Source organism: Mandrillus leucophaeus, unplaced genomic scaffold (genome assembly GCF_000951045.1).
Source record: "Mandrillus leucophaeus isolate KB7577 unplaced genomic scaffold, Mleu.le_1.0 Scaffold714, whole genome shotgun sequence".
Taxonomy (NCBI): Eukaryota; Metazoa; Chordata; class Mammalia; order Primates; family Cercopithecidae; genus Mandrillus; species Mandrillus leucophaeus.
Genome location: NW_012107742.1, coordinates 1,157,945 through 1,169,520, shown reverse-complemented (window position 1 = coordinate 1,169,520; position 11,576 = coordinate 1,157,945). Strand labels below are relative to the sequence as shown.

General features: G+C 43.0%; 3 protein-coding genes and 1 pseudogene across 3 annotated transcripts in view; 1 reads left to right on the top strand and 3 right to left on the bottom strand.

Moving 5' to 3' along the window:
* Window positions 1-1,742: 1,742 nt before the first annotated feature.
* Window positions 1,743-4,419, bottom strand: LOC105528385 (protocadherin gamma-B2-like). The gene has a single exon (XM_011965116.1). The coding sequence runs from the start codon at window positions 4,224-4,226 to the stop codon at window positions 1,743-1,745; it is 2,484 nt and encodes an 827-aa protein (XP_011820506.1). The 5' UTR covers window positions 4,227-4,419.
* Window positions 4,420-5,645: 1,226 nt separating this feature from the next.
* On the top strand, window positions 5,646-6,062 carry LOC105528383 (annotated as a pseudogene).
* Window positions 6,063-7,173: 1,111 nt separating this feature from the next.
* Window positions 7,174-9,873, bottom strand: LOC105528382 (protocadherin gamma-A4). Its single transcript, XM_011965115.1, has one exon. The coding sequence runs from the start codon at window positions 9,794-9,796 to the stop codon at window positions 7,241-7,243; it is 2,556 nt and encodes an 851-aa protein (XP_011820505.1). The 5' UTR covers window positions 9,797-9,873; the 3' UTR covers window positions 7,174-7,240.
* Window positions 9,874-10,180: 307 nt separating this feature from the next.
* The window catches only part of PCDHGB1 (protocadherin gamma subfamily B, 1), a 3,508-nt gene continuing 2,112 nt past the window's right edge, over window positions 10,181-11,576 (bottom strand). The window contains exons 2-3 of the mRNA XM_011965130.1: window positions 10,579-10,675; window positions 10,181-10,238 (exon numbers count right to left, since the gene is read on the bottom strand). Of these exons, the coding sequence (XP_011820520.1) occupies window positions 10,181-10,238; window positions 10,579-10,675 (155 nt within the window). The remainder of the gene's footprint in view (window positions 10,239-10,578; window positions 10,676-11,576) is intronic.

Here is an 11,576-nt window from a genome sequence, read left to right as displayed (position 1 = left end):
CTACTGTTCAAGAGTTAGCCTTACCCCTGTACGAATGAGAGTGACAAATACAATAATAGGTTTGGGAAGAGAATTTGCTCCTTAATTTTGTATACAATACATTCTTGGCCACAAGCTATGCATATGACTATCTTGTTTACAATGTGTTCTCAATCTTTAGAACAATACCTTTCATAGAGTAGTAACTTTTTTATGAAGCCTTTCAATGTTTCATGAATGACCGGTTCAAATGCAAAGCCTAAAACAATGGATAAATAACTCTGATCTTAAAAATAAAAAAGAAATGAAAAGTTAGACTGAAGAACTATAAAGTGCAGATAATAGTTTAGTAATTTTTTCACATGACACATTCAGTATTATTTTACTACAATTTCTAACTTTACTTTAGCTTTCACTTTAGAAATAGCCAGTAAAATGAAATGTTTTGGTAGCTGAACATGGATTATCATTGCACGTGCCATCGCTTTCTTGCTTATGAATACTTACAGTAATTTACTAATCTGAGAAAATTTGAGATAAAGCAGTACATCAGTTCTTAAGCTTATTCCTCACTTAACAAGTAGCAGTAGAAATGACTCATACAAAAGTGCATTAGCTATACAGAATTTTAAAACCTCAGACTTTGAGAGAGTAGATTAAAGGTGTTTTTCACAATCCTCAAAGACTGCACAAACTCCGGATGATTGAGAAGTGAAATAAGATGTTTGGAAATAAATTTGACAGTATACATTAAAAAAACTCAACATGTTTATAGATTTAACTAATTCCTCAGAAATCTATACTAAAGAAACAAGAAGTATGGAAAATGCTTTATAAACCCAAATGTTCATTACATTTCTTGTTTTAAAAGAGACAAAATAGAAAGAGCATAAAAATAAATCATTTAGGAATGGTTAAAAATTATGAAATATCATTGACTGAAATTATACAGTGGGAATAATATTGACCCAAAGTTAGTGATGCAAATGTAAAATTGGACAATATTTGCTACTTGTGATGAGACAAAGTGTTAAGAGTCTTAATAATTGGAAGGCTGTGTTAAATACACATGCTGCTGCAAAAAGACAAACTAGAATGTAATTGATGAAGATGAACATAAACTTTAACTTTGGTGGGAAGAACTCTAAATATATTTATAAAGAGCTAAGAATAAGATGACTTGAAAATATCAAGTATCGCATACCAATTAAGAAAAGGCACTGCTATTATTAAGAGTGTTAACATCTAGGAAACAGGTCTCTTTAGCAATATTTGCCAACCATACAGAAATGCCAACAGTAAAGATTGAAAATTAAATTGCCAAGACTACTGAGCAATCAAGAAAGCAATCTCCATCTATCCAACACCCCCTCCCCCAGTAGATACTATCACTAGAACAATGAAAGAAAATCAAAATTACTTATGCACCAATGAAAAGAAAATGTAATATATAATTTTTTTTTTTTTTAAGACAGGGTTTCCCTCCTGTCACCCAGGCTGGAGTGCAGTGGCACACTCTTGGCTCACTACAATCTCCACCTCCCGGGTTCAAGCGATCCTCCTGTCTCAGCTTCCGGAGTAACTGGGACTACAGGCACGTGCTACCACACCTAAATAATTTTTGTATTTCTAGTAGACGGGGTTTTACCATCTTGGCTATGCTGGTCTCAAACTCCTGACCTCAAGTGATCCACCTGCCTCAGCCTGGTTAAGTGCTGGGATTACAGGCTTGAGCCACCGCTCCCGGCCGCAATATATAAAATTTAACTAGATTTGCAGAAACTCACGTGCGAAGACAAAGAAGGGTCATAAGCGACTTTGTGATCTTCATTACTGGCACATACAATCATAGAAGGATCATCACACAGCAGATCCTGAGGGGGAGTCATTTCAGGTGTCAGGTTGAGAAAATTGAACTCTGTCTTTGCAGAATGAGAGGCAACACATAGATTGTAGGAATAGGGCAAAGTCCCCTCGCTGTGGTTGGGAGGAACCTCTGGCCCAGACTTGGAGCAGAGACCCGTTTGAAAATAGCCCTCAGTGTTGAGGCTGGAGGAACGTCGCAGGCGCAGGGCGATCGCCAGAATTACCGCGAGGAGAAAGAGCACTGAGATCAAGGCCAAGGCCACCACCAGGTAAAACTGCAGTTCCGTCTGGGGGTCAGAGGGCTCAGGGCTGCCGCTAAGGTCTGGCAATACCTCTTGCAGGCTATCCGCGAAGATTAGGTGCAGCGTGGCGGTGGCGGAGAGTGGCGGCTGTCCTCCATCACGCACAGCGACCAGCAGGCGCTGGCGGGCCGCGTCCCTCTCGCCCAAGGCACGCGCTGTGCGCACCTCACCCGTGCGCAGCCCCAGGCTGAAGAGCCCGGGCTCGCTGGCCTGCAGCACGTGGTAGGACAGCCAGGCGTTGTGTCCCGAGTCTGCGTCCACCGCCACCACCTTGGTCACTAGGTAGCCGGGCTCTGCGGCGCGTGGCACCATATCGAAGAGGGCGGAGCCATCGGGCCCCAGCGCGGGGTACAACACCAGTGGCACATTGTCATTGAGGTCGCCCACTAACACGCGCAGGCTCACGTTGGCGCTGAGCGCAGGTGAGCCCTGGTCGGTGGCCTGCAGTGTGAGTTCGAAGGCGCGCAGCTGCTCATGATCGAAGGCGCGCTGCGCGAACACAACCCCGCTCTGCGCGCTCACGGACACGTAGGATAAAATCTTCCGCGGCTCCAGGTCGCTCGCTAGGATGGAGTAGGAAACTTGGCCATTGGGGCCCAAGTCAGGGTCAGAGGCACTGATTTGAGCGATAGAGGCGCCAGGAGGATTGTTCTCTGCCACGTGAACCATGTAGCAAGTCTGTTGGAAAAGTGGGGCATTATCGTTGACGTCGGAGATGTGCAAGGTGACAATTATGCTGGAGGAGAGAGGCGGCTTGCCCCCGTCGGTGGCTGTGATGGTGAGATTGTATTCTGGGATCTCCTCCCGGTCCAGGGCGCCGTCTGTCATTAGTTTGTAATAGTTCTTTGAGGAAGATTTCAAAATAAACTTGGCATTTCCCAACACTTGGCAGTAAACTTCTCCATTTTCTCCAGAGTCTCTGTCTCTCGTTTTTATCAAGGCGATGACTGTTCCTGGTGGCGAATCCTCTGGTAGGGGAGTAAATACTGAAGTCACAATAACTTCAGGTGCACAATCATTCTCATCAAGAATTTCAACTTGGATACTGCAGTGGGCTGCTAGATCTCCAGGATCTTTTGCTTCAATACTCAGAGTGTAACTACTTGCAATCTCAAAATCCAAATCATCCTTTGTCGTGATTTCTCCTGTTTTTTCATTTAAGTTGAAAAAGCGTTTGACTTGTTCGTCCACATTATGAAAGGAGTAGGTGATCTCCGCGTTTATGCCTTCATCCCGGTCAGTGGCCGTCACTTGAAGCACAAAGAAGCCCGGGGGCACGTCCTCCCTCAGGGTGACCCTGTACACATCCTGGCTGAACACCGGAGGGTTATCATTGGCATCCGTGACTTGGATTCGGATTTGGGTCGTGCCGCTTTGAGGTGGGTCTCCGCCATCCACAGCTGTGAGGACCAGTTGATGGAAACTATGCTCTTCTCTGTCCAGAGAATGTTTTAGAATCAGCTCAGGATATTTACGTCCATCTGGAGTCCGTTTCTCAGCGAGATCAAAGTACTCGTTGTCATTAAGGTGGTATCTTTGTAGTGAATTAGGACCAACATCTGAATCCAGAGCTGGGTCAAGTGGAAATGTTGTACCTGGCTTAGTGGATTCGCCAATTTTTAAATGAATCTTACTCTGTTTGAATAGTGGGGTATTATCATTTATATCCTGCACAATTACTGCTATGTGGAAAATATTTAGTGGGTTTTCAGCGACAGTATCGAAATCCAGAACACACAGAGGCTGCTTCCCGCATATCTGCTCTCGGTCTATTTTGTCACCCACAATTAAGTCCCCGCTTTCTGGGTTTACTGTGAAATATTCCTTCTCTGCGCTAACCCGCAGCTTCCGGGCAGGCAAGTCCCGGACGCTGAGCCCCAGATCCTTGGCGAGGTTTCCTACGACAGAGTTTTTGGCCAGCTCCTCTGGAATTGAATAGCGGATCTGGTCTGAGAGAGCCCCGGGGAACAAGGACAACAGGAAGGGCAACAGTACCTGCAGCCACCACACCAGCCCGTACCTCCCTGCGCTCGCCTTCATCTTCTGTCTCCCTCGGGCTCCCTGTGCTCCTTTGCCCATAGGAGGAATAAGCCTTCCGAGGATGGCAGAATCCGGGCTCAGGTCACTTTTCCTGCCTTTGTTTTCTGTTTCCGAATCTACACTGGCCTCCTCTGCGTGGTTGGTTTGTGCAGGAAGTTCCCTTCTAAGAGGCTCCCAAAAGCTTCTCTGGATCTTCTCTTCGTTCTTTTGACCGACAGCGACGCTCAGAGGTTTTCTCAGGAAACTGCACCAACGGCTTGTAAATGTTTGCTAAGAACATTTTTCTTTTCTTCTTCTTCCTTTTTTTTAATTTATAAAGTCTTCATTTGTTTTTAAATATGCGAAATATTCATATAGTTCCAAATTCAAAAGGTGCATTCATCCCTGCTTTAGATGAGGAGAATTGCTTTCACAGGGGAAATGAGTGTTAAGGTTTCTTGGGTATCCTTCTGGAGATATGTTTTACATAGTGCAACGGATTTTTATAAATATTCTGTCTCCTTCTTTACACAAATGTAAGCATACAACATACCATGTTCTTCACATTGCTTTTATATTTGTTATATCTTAAAGATCATATCAGTACACAGAGAGCTTTCCCATTTATTTTTATAGTTATCTAGTGGCCCATAATATAGTTATCTAGTAGTCCATAATATGAATATACAACAATTTGTTTAATCAACATTGTTATTTACTAAAAGAAACTCACTGCCCATTCTAACAAAAACACATTTTTAAAAAAATTTGATTTTAGGTTATAAATTATCTACTGCTTTCCTAGGCCTTTAAAACGTATGGCACTCTCATTCTGGATTATATTCCTAATGCCAACACCTGAATATGCTTGACACAGTTTCAGGCCAATTGAGCATTTCCAAATTATATTTTATGGTTTAATTACTTTAAACAATCTCTCCTCAGATGTGAGTTGTCTCTCAACATTCACTTGTTATTTCTGCTTTCTGCTTACCAACCCAGGTAACTGCATATCATATTCCAGCTTACTCTACATATTGCACCACAACTTTCTATGAATACAAAACCATGTAGAAACTAAAACTCTCCTTTGTAAATCAAATTGAGGCATATTCCACAGTCTATCACTACAACTTCCAGTTATCAAATTACACTAATTTGTGTAAGCATATGCATTCATGAATTTTGAATTAACTCACAGAACTAAATGAAAGCACAAAGAACAAAAGTGTTGTATATCTCCTACACACAAAATATTTTCCCACATATAAAATAATCCCAGAGCCACATGGTGACAGAAATATCTGATAGCAATTTGTAGCAATAGGGATGAGGCCAACTTACTAAGCAGCATAAATCATATCAGTCCAGAACCCAAGTAACTCAACCTTTGAAAGAGGCTTACATGATGAAAAGAGAAAAGACTCCAAAAACTTATATTTTTCCTTAGAAATCAAGAAAGTCTCGCCTTTTCACAAGATGGCACCAAAAGCAAAGAAGGAAGCTCCTGTCCCTCCTAAAGCCAAAGCCAAAGCGAAGGCTTTAAAGGCCAAGAAGGCAGTGTTGAAAGGTGTCCACAGCCACAAAAAAAAGAAGACCCGCACGTCACCCACCTTCCGGTGGCTCAAGACACTGCGACTCCAGAGACAGCCCAAATATCCTCCGAAGAGCGCCCCGAGGAGAAACAAGCTTGACCACTATGCTATCATCAAGTTTCCGCTGACCACTGAGTCTACTATAAAGAAGATAGAAGACAACAACACACTTGTGTTCACTGTGGATGTTAAAGCCAACAAGCAACCTTCTTCACAGGCTGTGAAGAAGCTCTATGACATTGATGTGGTCAAGGTCAACACCCTGATTCGGCCTGATGGAGAGAAAAAGGCATATATTTGACTGGCTCCTGATTATGATGCTTTGGATGTTGCCAACAAAATTGGGATCATCTAAACTGAGTCCAGCTGCCTAATTCTATATATATATATATATATATATATATTTTCAACAACAACAACAACAAAAGAAATCAAGAAAGTCTCAATAGGGATGTCATGATAGGCAATTTAAAAATTATTAAAGTTACTTCTAGAATCTACTTAAATATGAGTGAAATTAACTTTCAAATATTTCTCATAATCACAGGAGTGCACCAAAGGAATCACGTATAGTCACCGCTGGTGCATCTCAGAACAGCAACAAGAAAATATTTGAAATGTAACAGTTCATTGAGAAAATATCCTGTTAAAGTTATATCTAAAAGTTAAACTCATAAGTTGCCAGTATTCTTAAATTAATGTTGCCTATTATAATGCAAAATACCCTTTCAAGGAAGGAAAAGTAAACTTCAAGTAAAGCATGGTACAGTGTAAAAATAGGAAATTAAAAAATCCTCAGTCCAGATCCAATAATAACTTCATGAGAAAGAATATTGTAAACGTGAATTTACACAATTGCCTTCTATTTCACAGGTCTCTTGTATCTTTGCAGTAACACCTAAAGGAAAAGGAAATTTATTCTTTATTTTATTTTACTTTATTTTATTTTACTTCTTGGAGACAGAGGCTTGCTCTGTCACCCAGGCTGGAGTACAGTGGCATGATCTCAGCTCATTGCAACCTCTGCCTCCCAGGTTCCAGCAATTCTCATGTCTCAGCCTCCAGGGTAGCTGGGACTACAGGCGTGCCCCACCACGCCCGGCTAACTTTTTGTATTTTAGTAGAGACTGGGTTTCACCATGTTGCCTGGACTGGTCTCAAACTCCTGAGCTCAGGCAATCCACCCTCCTCACACTCTCAAAGTGCTAGGATTACAGGTGTGAGCCACCGCACCCAGCACAGAAAAGGACATTTAAGGAAATGAGGTGGTTTAGAGTTGTAAAATTAGAAAATTCTGGCTGAAACTACAACTGAATGAAGACCAAAAAGGATAATAAACAACATTTTTGTGTGGTAAAGAGTGTTGGTCATTACTGAAGCGTCATCCACCAGTTCTCTTTACAGCAATAAAATATTAAAAGAGGCACCTTTATTTGATATATTACATATGTAATAGGAGACATTTACACAACTCTTTGTCTATATTTCAGTGTGGTATGATCTATTATAAGATTGACTCACCTGAAGATTAAGGTCTCCTTTTGTTTCAAGTAAATCCTGAGTTATCAGAAGAGGCTCGCTTTTCTCACAGCTCTCCTGGCTGATGAGCGTGTCTGCATAGTTGGGCTGGGGGAAGATCAGATGACTCTTCCTCGAGTCCGCGGTGAGGGAGACCTCGTGGGAGTAGGTCTGCAGGAAAGCCCGAACCCCGTCCACGCCCACAAAGTGCGAGGCAGGCACACCTGCCAACCTGCTGCCTTCAGCGTGAAGCAGGCGTGACTTGTGCCAGCGTCTCAGCTTGAGTGCTAGCAGCACCGTGACAAAAGCCAGGAAGACGCAGGAGACAGCGGCCACTGCCACCACGAGATAGAGTGTGAGGCCCGAGTCGTCTGGGTCTGCTGAAGGCTTGAGGCTGCCCAAGTCAGCCAGGACATCTGGGATGCTGTTGGCCACAGCCACAGTGAGTGTGACGGTGGCCGAGAGAGGGGGCTGGCCGTGGTCCTGGACGACCACTACAAGGCTCTGCTTGAGCGCATCTCTGTCCAGCAGGGCCCGTGCGGTGCGCACCTCGCCTGTGTGCAGCCCCACTGCAAATAGTCCCGGCTCGCTGGCCTTGAGTAGGCGGTAGGACAGCCAGGCATTCTGGCCTGAGTCTCTGTCCACTGCCACCACTTTGGTCACCAGGTAGCCGGAATCTGCGGAGCGGGGTGCCAGCTCCACACCAGTGGAGCCATCTGTAGGGAAGGTGGGGTACAGGATCTCAGGGACATTGTCGTTCTGGTCCAGCACAAAGAGGCTCACTGACACATTGCTGCTGAGTGGAGGGTCTCCACTGTCACTGGCTGTCACCAGTAACTGCAGGTCTCTAAGCTGCTCATAGTCGAAGGAACGAAGTGCATATAGGATCCCAGTATTGGAGTTGATGGAGACATAGGAGGACAGGAGTGCATCCTGGAAGGTGTCTTCGGCCAGGGAGTAAGTGATTAGGGCATTGTCACCACTGTCAGGGTCTTGAGCAGTCATAGATAAGATGGAGGCTCCTCTGGGGTTGTTTTCAGGAATGTAGGCAGAGTAGGAAGCATGAGGGAAAGTGGGTGGGTTGTCATTGATGTCCATCACCTGCAGTGAAATATGAGTTTCTGTAGACAGTGGAGGAATTCCCTGGTCAGTTGCAGTTACAGTGATGTTATATTCTGAGACTTCTTCCCTGTCCAGTGTTCTGTGTGTCAACAACCGATAATAATTTTCATAGGTCTTTTCAAGTGTGAATGGCAGATTATCTGGAATAGAACATGTGACTAGGCCATTTCCTCCTGAGTCACTGTCATGCACGTTGAAAAGTGCAATTACTGTACCCGGGGAAGAAGTTTCCTGGACTGAGCTGGTGAGAGATGTAACTGTGACTTCTGGTGCGTTGTCATTTTCATCCAGAACTGTCACCAGTACCTTGCTTCTAGCCCGGAGACCAGGCCCATCATGGGCTTCTACATCTATGTCATAGAATCCAGAGTCCTCATAATCTAGATCCCCCAATATTGTTATATCCCCACTCAGAGAATTTAACTGAAATAGCTGTGATATTTTGTCTCTTACTTTCCGGAAAGAATACGTCACGTCTCCATTGGCTCCTTCATCTGGATCAGTGGCTTTTACGGTGAGTAGCCGAGTGCCTACAGGAACGTTCTCACGAACACTTACGTGGTACTTGGGCTGAGTGAACAGGGGAGCATTATCGTTGGTATCCACAAGTATTATGAGAATCCTGGCAGTGCCAGAGCGAACCGGGTCACCTCCGTCGAAGGCGGTGAGAACGAGGTGGTGAACCGCCTCTTCCTCGCGATCTAGAGCACGTTCCAGCACCAGCTCTGGGTACTTAATCCCATCGGCCCCGCTTTGCATGTCCAGGGAAAAGTAACCGTTTGAGTTGAGCTGGTAACCCTGCAGGCAGTTTACCCCTACATCCGGATCAAAAGCTTCAGGAAGAGGAAATCTTGTCCCAGGATTTTCATTTTCAGCAACTTTTATTTCCCTCTGTTCTGTCCCAAAACTGGGTGGGTTATCATTAACATCGATTATTTCCACCTCTACCCGCAAAATCTTCACTGTATCTTCTAGGAGAATCTCCAGTATTGTCACACAGTTTGGAGATCTGTCGCAGAGCTCCTCCCGGTCTATCCTACCCGCGGTGACCAAACTGCCGCTGCGCGGGTTCAGGGCGAAAAGCTGCGTCCTACCTCTGGAGACGATGCGGACTCCGCGCTCCACCAGCTCCCGGGGCGCCAACCCCAGGTCCTTGGCGATGTTGCCCACCACTGAGCCTTCTTCCTGCTCCTCAAACACCGAGTAGCGGATCTGTTCGGCCCTAATTTCCCCCAGAACCCCCAGGAGAAGGCAGATTTGGAGCAGCCGGGTGCGGTCTGGGCTAGCAGGAGGCGCCGCCATTACAACCCCGCCGCGGAGTCGCCTGTGCTTTGGTTTTCCCTCTGTCGAAGCCTGAGGAGCCCCAGGATATTCTGGGTCCAAAATGAAGTGCATTCACAGCCGGAGCTCTCAGGGCTTCGGCTTGAAGCTTTCATAAAGCTCCAGAGCCAGTGCTTTGTGCTGCGGCAATCTTGTGATTCTGATTAAATTTCTGGTTTGTCTTTTCCCCCGATTGGTGAACAGCGACACCCAGAGTCTAAACCTGTTACTGCAATTTATTCTTGGTTAAAAAAAGTTTACTTTTTATACACGTTTCTATTCCTATTTCTGCCAAGATAATAAAAGTCAAATTCCTGTTTTTGATTTGCAACGAAAATTCAAGAATTATCCAAATCTTCCTGTACAATAAACTTTATAAAGTTATTTATTTTCTTAGAGAAAATATGACGATTTTTTTTTCTAAGAATGTGTTCTCCATCTTTTCAGTTTTCATCTTGTTCATCCCCACAGCTCATTCTCAGTACTGTGTACTGTGTGAGGGACATACTTATCTCTCCTAAAGAGAAAGGTGGACTTGAAAAATGGAGGAGACGATAAGTGAAAAGACAGTGGGACAGGAACTTGGAGGTTCGGCTTTAGTCCCAATTTATGCAGTAACAAGTTTCCTTACTTGAGTTGACCCTCTAGAACCTGGGGCAATGCTTCAATTCATTTGCAAAAAAACCCAGCTACTGTTCAAGAGTTAGCCTTACCCCTGTACGAATGAGAGTGACAAATACAATAATAGGTTTGGGAAGAGAATTTGCTCCTTAATTTTGTATACAATACATTCTTGGCCACAAGCTATGCATATGACTATCTTGTTTACAATGTGTTCTCAATCTTTAGAACAATACCTTTCATAGAGTAGTAACTTTTTTATGAAGCCTTTCAATGTTTCATGAATGACCGGTTCAAATGCAAAGCCTAAAACAATGGATAAATAACTCTGATCTTAAAAATAAAAAAGAAATGAAAAGTTAGACTGAAGAACTATAAAGTGCAGATAATAGTTTAGTAATTTTTTCACATGACACATTCAGTATTATTTTACTACAATTTCTAACTTTACTTTAGCTTTCACTTTAGAAATAGCCAGTAAAATGAAATGTTTTGGTAGCTGAACATGGATTATCATTGCACGTGCCATCGCTTTCTTGCTTATGAATACTTACAGTAATTTACTAATCTGAGAAAATTTGAGATAAAGCAGTACATCAGTTCTTAAGCTTATTCCTCACTTAACAAGTAGCAGTAGAAATGACTCATACAAAAGTGCATTAGCTATACAGAATTTTAAAACCTCAGACTTTGAGAGAGTAGATTAAAGGTGTTTTTCACAATCCTCAAAGACTGCACAAACTCCGGATGATTGAGAAGTGAAATAAGATGTTTGGAAATAAATTTGACAGTATACATTAAAAAAACTCAACATGTTTATAGATTTAACTAATTCCTCAGAAATCTATACTAAAGAAACAAGAAGTATGGAAAATGCTTTATAAACCCAAATGTTCATTACATTTCTTGTTTTAAAAGAGACAAAATAGAAAGAGCATAAAAATAAATCATTTAGGAATGGTTAAAAATTATGAAATATCATTGACTGAAATTATACAGTGGGAATAATATTGACCCAAAGTTAGTGATGCAAATGTAAAATTGGACAATATTTGCTACTTGTGATGAGATAAAGTGTTAAGAGTCTTAATAATTGGAAGGCTGTGTTAAATACACATGCTGCTGCAAAAAGACAAACTAGAATGTAATTGATGAAGATGAACATAAACTTTAACTTTGGTGGGAAGAACTCTAAATATATTTATAAAGAGCTAAGAATAAGATGACTTGAAAA

Excerpts from the sequence above, each read along its gene's own strand:
- LOC105528385 (XM_011965116.1), bottom strand. The coding sequence starts at position 4,226 with ATGGGCAAAGGAGCACAGGGAGCCCGAGGGAGACAGAAGATGAAGGCG.
- LOC105528382 (XM_011965115.1), bottom strand. The coding sequence starts at position 9,796 with ATGCACTTCATTTTGGACCCAGAATATCCTGGGGCTCCTCAGGCTTCG.